At 39.7% G+C, this 12,928-nt stretch overlaps 1 protein-coding gene across 3 annotated transcripts in view; it reads left to right on the top strand.

Moving 5' to 3' along the window:
- Positions 1–12,928, top strand: part of tmtc1 (transmembrane O-mannosyltransferase targeting cadherins 1) — a 94,882-nt gene that overhangs the window by 25,835 nt on the left and 56,119 nt on the right. For all 3 annotated transcript variants that reach the window (XM_004573097.4, XM_012925275.3, XM_004573096.4), the window contains exons 3-4: positions 994–1,067; positions 1,735–1,911. In XM_004573097.4, the coding sequence (XP_004573154.3) occupies positions 994–1,067; positions 1,735–1,911 (251 nt within the window). The remainder of the gene's footprint in view (positions 1–993; positions 1,068–1,734; positions 1,912–12,928) is intronic.

Below are 12,928 nucleotides of genomic sequence, written 5' to 3'. Positions count from 1 at the left end.
TGATCATATATATACAAATGTTCCTGAACAATGCTTAAACATTGTCTCTGTTCCAGTTAGTTATAGTGACCATAATCTTGTAGGCTTGACCAAGAAAATGAAACCACTGAAAACTGCACGAGAGATTGTTTTTCGTAGATCATACATAAACTTTAACACAGACAAATATTTTAATAAGAAGAATTTATATTATCAACATGAGCTCAAGGAGGCCAATAAGGACAGAAAGAAGATGTGGAAAGTTTTAACCAATATAATGGGCAGAGTGATGCTCTGGTGGTGCCACACATCAGCACAGATGGAATGTTTATAAGTAAAGCTAAGGATATATTTCAAGATTTACTACAGCAATAAAATAACAAATTTAAAATGAGTAGAGGAGATCCCATCCTATCATGCTATCATGGATAATAAGCAATGCCAATTTAAGTTTGAGGCAGTGAATGTTGAGACGATGGAGCGTTTATTAATATCACTTCCTGATGATACATCTTCAGGTTCTGATAACATAGACAGTAAACTGCTCAAAGCTGCAGCCAAGTTTGTGTCCCTTCCTATACATCACATAGATGTTTGGCATGCAGCTTATTTCCATCGCAGTGGACTGAATCGGAAAGAATTCCAATTCCAAAAAAAAAGAATGCTGTTTTTAATGGTGTCAGTAGCAGACCTGTTAGTCTAAGTAAAGTTCTGGGGAGAATTGTTTATGAACAAATCATGCTTGCCCAACGGAAACACGTGTGTGATCAGACATTATAGAAAAGCCTTAATACTTATTCTTGGCACCAGTAACCATGAGCCATGGTCACACTGCGTATCGCTCTCAAGGTTTGAAAGGAAAGTACAGAGGCTGGTTCTACTGAGACAGTGATGTGCAGCTCACTGTAGCATAGCAACAGTAATGGGCTGCACATAGACATCCAGCAGTGTGTCCTCAATGGAGCATTCTGGCACATGCGTAATCTCTCAAATCTGTGCACGTCTGTTTCGCAGGTGTCTGGTATCGTGGGTAGAGCTGATGTGTTGGCCTGTCTGCTGTTTTTGCTGACATTCCTCTCCTATATTAGGTAAGATATTAGATTATTGTAAGACAACACCATCCTCAACCTCTCTATGCACATTTGCAACTGTAAATTAGATTGGCCTGCCTGAGAGACTGATGCAGATCGAGTGAATAGAATAAACTTGGAAAGCTCCTACAAACGGGTGGTTGTAATACTGAATTATTTTTAACAAGTGAGTGAAAATGTTAAACGGTTTTGTTACTCATGTTCAGTCGTGTAATGCATATGACTTTGTGAGGTTTATGATTACAGCTTGGTGTTTAAAAAGTGAACAGAATCTCAAAGCACATAAGATTTTACAGAGTACTTTTACTGTTACCATAGTTAGATTTGTTACGGGATGGATGGAAAATTGTTCATAAAAACATCATGTTTAGTCTCATTTACATACAGGAAGTGTTACAGCCTATTAGTGTATAATTTATATGTTCAGTATATCAGCTGAACATATAAAAGCTTATGAACACGCAGGTCTGACAGTTCTTAATTACAGCCATAAAAAACATCTAAATTTAGCTAATGTAACAAGTGATTTCTGTCGTTGTGTTAGACGTGCTGCAACATGACTGCCACGTCACATTTAACGAACAGAAGCTGTCCTGAAGCTAGTGACTTTACAAAAGCCGAGCTGTTTTGTTCTCTCATACTTTTGTCTCGTCTCCTCTCTCAGGAGTGTGGGTGGGCGTGTCTCTGAGGACTCGCTGGCCTTCACGGTGTCGTCATCTTCGCTGTTCCTCAGTTTGCTGCTGGGCACCTGCGCCATGCTGGTGAAAGAGACAGGCATCACCGTGTTTGGAGTGTGCTTGCTCTACGACGCCCTGGTGCTTTGCCGCAAGCCTCTCATGTAGTAAGGACACAGGCTCTTCCTTTCTTCCTGTTTATTTTTTCCCCATCTTCTTTTATCTGGCCAACATGTTGCTGAACGTGGGCATCGTTTTTCAGCAAATTCTAACACCTGTGAGCTACCACTACAACCATAAAGAATTTGTTTGTTAGCAGACAAAATGAGCTTTTTCAGGCACCGTGCGCATAAAGAGTAGATCACTGAAAAGCTTCTGTTGGGTTTTACTTTCTCCAAGTAAAAAACACTTTTATATTGAAACAATAATGACAGCTTTCATAAAGAGGTCTAGTGTAAGTCTTGTGTAAAGGTCAAGGTTTGATTTAGACATCTTTACACCCAATCTGTTTTTTATGATCTGTGTTTTATCCGTCTTCACATTTCATTCTATATTTCTGAAAGACTTGCTTTGGACTTATAAAATTAAAAGAAACTAATAAAAAGTGTCAGACCTTCAGAGAGAAAGAGCTTTTTTAAACAGTGTTTGAAAATAATACGAGCAGTCTAATTTGTGCCTGTAACAGAGCGTGATGCCGCTGGATCTTCAGATGTTTTATTAGAGGTGTACACCTGATGTTATTAAACAGGAAGTGAACAAGCTTACTCTAGAAGTGTTAGGGGCTGACTGATTCAAAAAAGCTGGCAATAATTATCACAATATAAATGAATTAAACACAAATATATCAGAGTATGTTTTGTATTTGTGTAACTGGTGACTCCTCTATACATACATTGTGTTCTACTGTATTATGCTCTTGCTCATCCTTTCTCTGTGCTAGTGCTGTCCAAGGTACACGAGATTAAATCTACCAGATTAAAAGATCCAGCAGGCAGTTTGAGGGGATTTTTTTTTATCCATCAGTGAATTTAAAAGATAAGAATTAAACGAGAGCCAGATTAACCCCTTGACCCCACACACTCACTCTTTGTCAGGTTCCCAGTTGTGCACTTTGGCTGCTCTCCCCAGAGCCACACAACCATTTTTAGGCTTAGTTTTGACCTGGACCTTTCAAGCACTTTCTACAGCAATCCAAGAATATGTTTTAACCAACCTTTAACTGTTCCACAGTCTAAACTCGTTGTGGTGACAGAGCCTGGAATAGTCTTCCTCCTGATATTAGATCTGCACAAACGCTCAAACATTTCAAATCGTTAATAAAGAGACATTTTTGTGGTCTGGATTTTAACACACATTGACTTTAATAGCCTTAGTTGTTGTTGTTGTTTTAGTTGTTTTTATTGACATATTGTATTTATTTGTTTTTCTATATTTTACTGCATCATTGTTGTGCATTTTATTTATTTTAGTGGCATTTTACAGTGTTAAGCACTGTTTGGAAATGTGCTATAATAAACAAACTTGACCTAAATACTTGTAACTAGGGATGATTGTTTTAATAATAGAGTATCGATTATTCCTTTGATTAATTGAGTAGTTGGATAAGAAATACTTTTTTTTATTCATGGGAAATTATAAATATTCAAAAGACAAAAAACTTTTTCAAAATAAACTGCATACAACATCTGTCCAAAAAACTATACCCTTTGATTGTATTTAAGTGTGCAACGAATGAGTTAGGGTTTATTCAAAGTTATGACAAATTCCTGCGTAAAAATGATCATCATACATAATGAAAACAATCTTATGAAAAATAACTACATTAGTCTTTTGAATATTTTATGTAAAGCCAATACAGTTATGCTGTATATTATATTATATATTGGCATTAGCATTACCTAAGTGCAAAGCTGGAGAAAAGAGTAAGTCATGCCACTGAATGGTTGCTAAAATTAAATCCAAATATGAGCTAGGTGAATGTCCCAAAACATCTGCTATTTTCTGCAGTTAATGCTTAATTATTTAAAGTTGCCATATTTTTGTAGCATGCACATGCTTGACACGAAGGAGGTTAGGGTTAGTTACAAAATACATATATAAAAAAAAATAAAAATTATTACAACAATTGTTGGGATATTTTATGCATTTTTTCATATTAATGTTGTTTTAGACAAATATGAAATAATTAAGATTATTAGTTAAGCATCTAAGGGCAGTTTCTTGAATGGAAAAAGAGACTGTTTTTACTAGAAGCAGGACTATCACTTTTTCTGATGTACTTTATTCTTCAGTTTTACATATTCATAGAAACAGTATATAATATCTCTACCGTAAGAAGACTCCAGTAATTCAACCACATTATATAGCTTCTTAGAAGTGCAACTATACGTCAGTTCAGTTCAAACCAGTTTTATTTATACAGCGCCAAATCACAACAGCAGTCACCTTAAGGTGCTTTATGTTGTAAGGCAGACCCTACACTACACTACAATACACACAATAATACATCCCAACGTGATGACTCATGACATACTTACTAGAGATGGCACGATACCACTTTTTTATGTCCGATACCGATACCGATATCATAAATTTGGATATCTGCCGATACCGATATGAATCCGATATAGTGTTTTTTAATCAACAAAACTGTTTTTTAAAATATCTTGCTGCATTTTGCAAGTCTGCAAGTTCATACTCAAGTTTAAAACAACAACTACACTAAAGCTATTCTGTTATACCTGTATACAAAAAAAATATTTCATAGTTCAGCAATACTGATCAATCTAATAAACTTAGACCTACACCATCCTCCCTATTCTGGTATTTTAAAGAGTACTTAGCGTAAATATTAAGCAACCTAACTAATAGGGTTCCAACTCCCAGCAACAACAAACACAAATAAATAAAAAATAAGGAACCACCCCTCACGCGCCACCTCATGATGCTTAATCGACGTAATCAACCTTAATTTGATGCAGTGTGAAAAAAAATGCACAGAAATCAATTATTTTTCAAGAAATATTAAATAGATTCAACATCTTTCTTCAACAAAATTGCAGACTGCACAGATGGTACCTTCCCAAAGTAAAAAGTACTATAGCTTACTAGGGTATATATTAGACTTAATAGTCACTATATACAGTAATGGACTTCTATTCATTTTACATCAAATTAAAACTTTGGGTGTCAGATAATTATTTATTAAAAGCTCGACATTTTAAATGAGAATAAGAAAGAAAAGTATGTCTTTGTGCCCCCTTTTCCCTGTTCATGCCTTATTGGCCCCCCTGGCTAAACTTTGCTAGATCCGCCCCTGCACAGTTACCAGCGTCAGCTACGTAGAAAAAGATCCTGGTGTAGAAAGAAATATTAAATAAATTCTAACAACAGCTGATCAAGCTTAAACGTGCTGCTGTTGTTCAGCCGCTGGTTTCCTCTTTCTGGTGCAAAGTGGGCCAAAAACAAACAAGAGAGACTCACGACAGAAAAGCCGATCAGCTGATCATTTAAGCAGTTTCACGATTGAAGTAGCAGCCGGAGAGCGAGAGGCAGTCACTTGTTAAGCTTAACGTGGGAATGCTTTACAAACATTCAGAGATGGACTTACACACTTGCTTTACTTCTCTCGGGGATAACTTTGTCGGAGATGAAATGCCAGGTTGCTAGCGAAGCTCCACATGCTATCCAGACCACCGACAGGTCCGGCATGCCACAGCTGCTCTATCACGTGATGCATACTGCTCCGACTTGCTAACGTTCTGAGGTGAGTTACGGCGTGTTGCAAGTTTTGCGAGGTGCTTTCGTGATATTTAATGGATCGGATTACATTTTTTATTTTTCTCCGATATCCGATCCAGTAATTTAGGTCAGTATCGGACCGATACCGATACGTAATATCGGATCGGTCCATCTCTAATACTTACTAATTAATTAATTACCCTCTAAGGGGTACAATGAAGGAACAGGAGAGGAAATTCCATACAGAGTGAGGAATGTGAAAACTTTCAGCTCTGAGTGAAATGTAGGCTGAGTTGGATTCAGTGCAAAAATTAGACAGTGTTGGTGATTTTGAACTCGATCAAAATCAGTGTTTTACTTTCACCACATCTTCCCTGAGATATGCACACCTCCATCCCTTCGCTCCTTTCCTTTTTCCCCAGTTACAGAAAATTGGCATCCTGCTGTTAACAGCAGCAGAATTTTTTTTTCACATCGTGGGCTTGATATTAGAATTTTAATTTCTAATGTCATAATATACCATACCATACCATACCACCTTTATTTATAAAGCACTTTAACATAAAACCAGAGTTCACAAAGTGCTGTACATGCTAAAAGCAAATTAAAATGAGATAAGATAAAATAAATAACTAAAAAACTAAAATAAATTAAAACATGTCAAAACAAATTTAGTCAACCCCTCTAATCAATGCCAAAGGCTTCAGCGAATAAATATGTTTTAAGAAGACTTTTAAATTCAGAGAGAGAAGAGGCCTGCCTAACATGCAAGGGTAGATCATTCCACAACTTTGGAGCAACTACAGCAAAAGCACGATCACCTTTAGATTTATACTTAGTTTTTGGTACCTTAAGGAGCTGCTGATTGGCGGACCTAAGGGAACGGGGAGGTGTATATGGTTGTAGTAGCTCCGAGAGGTAGGGGGGGGCCAGGCCATTAAGAGATTTAAAAGCAAATAAGAGAATTTTAAAAACAATCCTAAAATGTACAGGTAGCCAATGGAGTGAAATTAAAATTGGGGTAATGTGCTCAAACTTTTTTGTTCCAGTTAAAAGACGTGCTGCAGCATTTTGCACAACCTGCAGGCGCCTAATGGACGCATCACTAACCCCAAAATAAAGTGCGTTACAATAATCCAGCCTAGAAGTAACAAAGGCATGGATTACTGTCTCAAAATGCTGTTTCGATAAGATAGGCTTTATTTTGGCTAATTCCCTCAAATGAAAAAAGCTAGATCTTACAGCAGCTCATATAATATAATTAATTAATTCTAATCTGCCTAGTATTGGACAACTAGGACAATAGAACACAAATTGCAATGACTGATTCTTTTTTCTTTTAATTCCACTGTATAAAAATTGGATGTGATTCATGAGGTAAAATTAACACAAACGTCTGTGTACAGACAAGATACAGCAGATTGTGGTTGCTGAAAGTAACTGCTGCTACAGCTTCTCTGCTGCTGCTCACGTCATCCCTCAGATCAAAATGACAAAGTGCCTCATGGTTCTATGACGTCTCTAATACTTAAATAAAAGTATTTCATTACAACAGGAACTTGTAAACAAAATTATTATAAAGATAAAACTATCCATTTTCAAGTCCCTCTATCACTGTTTTTTATAATATAAGTACTTGTAAGTATAAGCATATGAAAAATTTCAAGTGTGCTGTGGAAACAAGTTACATTATAATCAACTGAACCTTCTCAGCCGCATCTGCAGAGTGACTCCTATGGGCAGAAATCTGTGCCATCAGAAACTGTATTTGAATAAGTTAAATTTGAATTTGAATTGCTTGGATTGAATCTGAATTGTAACTTGAATAAATGCTTTTAAAAACTGAATATGAATTATCCTAATTTGAAATTCAATTTATTGGTTTGAAAATGATCATCACTAACTTTAAATTGAATTTTATATTTTGAAAATGAATTCAATTGTTTTGAAACTGTATTTTATCAATTAAAATTTATGTTCTCAAATAATTTCAGATTCACTTCTCACCATTCAGTTTCAGTTCTACAATTCAATTTCAGTTCCAAAATCCAGTTTTTTGGGACTTACATCCGGTTCAGGTTCAAGAGTAATCGAGCGCAGATTAATAGAGCTACGTTTTACTAACGGACCGAAAGTGTTACTGACGGGAATCTACAGCATCATGAGCTGAATTAAGACTTCAGAAGTCATTCGTCATGTCAAATGACCAGCGGATAAACTCTCAGGTTGGTAATAAATGTATTACACGTATAAGAACAAGCGTCATGTTAACAAATGATAGCCGTACAGTAACTTTTATGCTTATTGTAGCTGTTAGCTAAAAACGCTAATTTAGCGTAGTTTGCCCTGGATTCAGCTTTGACAAACAAATATGATCGACTGTTTCTAGTAGAATTCCAAAGTTGTCACCCTCTCAGAGCCCTGTATGCTTCCAAAGACCCCTACAGTAGGGAAACATGCAAAACGGTGTCCAAACCTTTGTGTTTTAGCTTTATTTATGTCTTACACAGCATCCCAAGTCTTTAGCTAGCTTAATAACTTTAGCTAAAGTGAATAGTTAGTCTAATTCGTTAGTGCAGCATTACTGGATCATCTCTGTTTGAAGTGATATGATATGTGACTATCACTGTGTTTAACTACCATAATAATTCTTAGGGTGCTGAGTGCATGCTTAATTAGATTTTTTTTTTTTTAAACATACTGCTCCATTACTATGTTTGACAGGCTGAAGTTGTCGATTTAGGAGGTGACCCGACCATCTTTTACAGGTGTTCTGTGCCAGAAATGGAGTGTCCACTGAAGACTGAAGATACTGAATCTCTACACCTTGCCATTGATCCCACTTGTGCCTTCATCTAGACAAGAGACATTAACTTAACCACTCTCACATGCTCTGTACCTACATCACCTTCCCTGACAGTCGTAGCTTGGCTCATCTGAGGGTGAAATTATAAGAATGTGTTATTTTTCAAAGTGCTCTCTAGGGTTCCTAAATAAAATATGGCATTGAGGTCATTTCTTTTGAATTAATCCCTGTTCTGAAATATAAGAAATATAAGATAATAAGATGGCGCCGGTGAGGTCGGCTGCCGTCACGACTGCTCCGACCACTTTTTCTTTGTCTTTGTTTTTTAAGTTAGTTTTCAGCGTTTCTAAATCGGCAAAATCATCACCATTGGGTACATTAGGTATAACAGTGACACTCTTGTTTCTATTGGTATACAATGTACTCACAATTCGAAGTTTTTAACTCCGGATCAGAGCTGGCCGAGTGAGATCTTGAGGGAGAACAAAGGGAAGCGGTGGCGGCCTAGAGGGAAGCGAGCCGGCGTCAGGAACAGGCTGAGAGCTCGTGCACACCGCACACCTCTGCCTAGCATCCTGCTCGCCAACGTCCAGTCACTGGAGAACAAGCTTGACGACCTCAGGGCCAGGGTAAAGTTCCAGAGAGACATTCGGGACTGCAATCTCCTCTGCTTCACCGAGACATGGCTGAACCCAGCGGTGCCGGACCACGCCATCCAGCCGGCCGAGTTCTTCTCGGTTCACCGCATGGACAGGACACGGGACTCGGGGAAGTCAAGGGGAGGCGGCGTGTGTTTAATGGTGAACAACAACTGGTGCAACAGTGCGAACGTTGTTCCTCTCACACGCTCCTGCACACCAAATCTGGAACTACTGTCCATCATCTGTTGTCCTTTTTATCTACCTCGGGAATTTACATCGGTCATTATAAGTGCCGTTTATATTCCACCACAAGCGGACACGGTCACCGCCTTATGCGAGCTGCATGAGGCACTCACACAGCACCAGACACAACACCGGGACGCTGCGCTTATTGTGACGGGGGACTTTAATAGCGCCAACCTCAAACGCGCAGCGCCGAACTTTTATCAACACATCACCTGCCCCACCAGAGGTGAAAGGACACTGGACCACTGCTACACTACGGTCAAGGACGGCTACAAGGCACAATCCCGCCCTCCGTTTGGCAAATCTGATCACGCCGCCATCTTCCTCATGCCAAAATACAAACAAAGGCTGAAACAGGAAGTTCCGGTTCAGAGGAAGGTCGCGCGCTGGACGGATCAATCAGTGGCCGCGTTACAGGACGCACTCGATGACGCAGACTGGGGCATGTTCAGAAACAGCTCCGATGATGACGTCAACGTGTTTACGGAAGCGGTTGTGGGATTCATCAGGAAACTAGTGGATGATACCGTGGAGACAAAGACTATCACAACGTTTCCCAACCAGAAGCCGTGGGTGGATAAAACCATCCGCGACGCTCTGAGATCCCGCACCGCTGCCTACAACACGGGACTCACGACGGGGGACATGGACCCGTACAAAGCCGCGTCATATAACGTGCGGAGGGCGGTGAAAGAGGCGAAGCAGCGCTACGGGAGGAAACTAGAGTCACAACTCCAACAGAGTGACTCTAGGAGCCTGTGGCGGGGACTAAGGACAATAACGGACTATAAAGCACCAACAACCGGTATGACGAACGCGGCCGTGACTCTGGCAGACAAGCTAAACACTTTCTATGCTCGCTTCGAGGCTGCAGCTAAGGACTCCAACAATGCTAGTGCTAGCGGCGCTAACGGCTGCAGACAGGAAGATACTGCCAGCACCGGAAACGTGCTCGTCATCTCCGAGCATGAAGTAAGGAGAGCCTTCAAAAGAGTGAACACCAGGAAAGCAGCAGGACCAGACGGCATCCCAGGTCGTATCCTAAGAGACTGCGCATACCAGCTAGCTCCTGTGTTCACTGAGATATTCAACATCTCTTTATCTCAGTCGGTCATCCCCACATGCTTCAAAGAGTCCATCATTGTTCCTGTCCCGAAGAAACCCCACCCTGCTTCTCTCAATGACTATCGCCCTGTAGCCCTCACCTCAGTAGTGATGAAGTGCTTTGAACGCCTGGTCAGAGACTTCATCATTTCTTCACTACCAGACACACTGGACCCACTACAGTTCGCTTACCGTCCAAATCGTTCCACAGACGATGCCATCTCTCATCTCCTCCACACATCACTCACCCACTTGGACACTAGAAGGGGGAATTATGTTAAAATGCTCTTCATAGACTACAGCTCTGCATTTAACACCATAATTCCCTCCACACTCACCACCAAGCTGGAGCATCTGGGACTCAGCTCATCTATGTGTCAGTGGATCTCCAACTTCCTAACTGGCAGACCACAGGCAGTAAGGATGGGCGGACATGTCTCAGCCTCCACCACTCTCAGCACTGGAGCCCCCCAGGGGTGTGTTCTGAGCCCCCTGCTGTACTCTTTGTACACATATGACTGTGTGGCCACTACCAGCTCCACCACCATCATCAAGTTTGCTGACGACACCGTCGTGGTGGGCCTGATCTCTGATAACAACGAGACGGCCTACCTGAAGGAGATTAGGAATCTGGAGAACTGGTGCCAGAGGAACAACCTCCTTCTAAACGTCAGTAAGACAAAGGAGCTGATAGTGGACTTCAGCACTAAGCAGGAGAGGAACTACCAGACCCCTGTCATCAACGAGTGCCCAGTGGAGAGAGTGGACAGCTTCAAATACCTCGGAGTTCACATCACGCAGGACCTGTCATGGTCCTGTCACATCAACACCATGGTGAAAAAGGCCCGACAGCGTCTCTACCACCTCAGACGCTTGAGAGACTTCCAACTGCCCTCCAAGGTGCTCAGGAACTTTTACTCGTGCACCATAGAGAGCATCCTGACGGGAAACATCTTAACCTGGTTCGGGAACAGCACCATGCAGGACAGACGAGCTCTACAGAGGGTTGTGCGATCAGCTGAGCGCACCATCCGCTCCGAGCTCCCTGACCTGCACTCAATCTACAGCAGGCGGTGCTGGACCAAGGCCAGGAAGATGGTGAAGGACCTCAGCCATCCCAACAACAGACTGTTCTCTCTGCTGAGGTCAGGAAAGCGATTCCGCTCCCTGAAGACCAACACAGAGAGACTGAGGAGGAGCTTCTTCCCGCAGGCGATACGGTCTCTCAATCACACCACCACACAATACTGACCCACACATATAGTTCTTACACACACACTGGACATTCTGGACATTGTTTTCACTTCATCACTTAAATCACTTTAAGCATATTTGCACTGCACAAGACATAATGTGGATTGCACAACACTGGACATTATATTCTTCATTTCCAGTTAATACTTGTACAGCTGCTGTTATTGTGTATATATTTATTTATATTTCTTCATACATTCTTATATAGTTCTATATTGTGTATTTTGTTGTACAGTTATTTTATTTTCAACTTTAATTTATATATTTTATCTTATTCTTTCCCAGTTAAAATTACCCTTCATTCTAATTTGTGTTGTACAGTTATTTCATTTTTAACCTTAATTTATATTTTATTCCTCCCTAGTTAAATTTACCCTTTTTAATTTTTCATATTTATTTCCTATCTTATTCATAGCCTTTTCCTTTTTTGTTTTCTTTAGGTCACGAGCAGTTGTCCAAGCATTTCACTACATATCGTACTGTGTATGACTGTGTACGTGACAAATAAAATTTGAATTTGAATTTGAATTTTGAATTTGAATTTGAATTTGAACCTCTCCTGGTTTTAATGGCACTTTGGATTTCCTTACTTTCTGTTCCACTCCCAACCCCAAATAGATGCTGGCAAGCTGACACAGTAACATGGAAGAGGGAAAGAAGTTGGAAAGGACAACTACAAATAAACCTAATGCCTAACAATGAAAAATGTAAAATAAGAACAATAATAATAATAATACTAAAGGTAAAGGATAAAGTAACAAGTTTTGAGTTTTTTGTTTATTCCAAATGATCATCCAGATGTCTGTGACATGTGATGACAAACAACATAATAGAAGGCCTTTGTCATCACATGCTTAAACTCATATATTTTTGCATGAACAGGCAGTCAGACATGCTGTAACTGTGGGGTAGTGTCATGTAATTAATATATTCTTAGTGCTTATTTTCTTATTATAATGTTTAATGTATGTTAGTAATAAAAGCTTGTAAAGCAAGGCCACTTTTGACTCGTAAACTAAGGGCTCAGCCAGACTGAAAACAGGAAGTTAGTGTAGAGCAGGGGTGTCAAACTCAATTGCACAGGGGGCGAAAACTCAAGGCACACTTTATGTCGCGGGCCAAACAAGATAAACATTTATTGAACACACTAAAACAATGTTTTTTAATAAAAACAGACAGGAATATTATTCCAGATTAAATAAACTTAAAAAAATAAACTTTAACTTTAAATATTTTGCTCTTCATAAAAATATATCCTGTCAAAATTATGCAAGTTAGAAATATGAACATGCTGCCAAAAACCCCAGAAAAAATAAATGAAAGCAAATTCAAGCTGGGCGTTGCTTCAGGAATGGAACTAATAAACTGTGCGGGCCATTCTGTGTCGTACTT

Source organism: Maylandia zebra, linkage group LG17, assembly GCF_041146795.1.
Source record: "Maylandia zebra isolate NMK-2024a linkage group LG17, Mzebra_GT3a, whole genome shotgun sequence".
NCBI classification, from domain to species: Eukaryota; Metazoa; Chordata; class Actinopteri; order Cichliformes; family Cichlidae; genus Maylandia; species Maylandia zebra.
The sequence above is the reverse complement of the archived record's forward strand: the minus strand, read 5'-3'. Positions and strand labels throughout refer to the sequence as shown.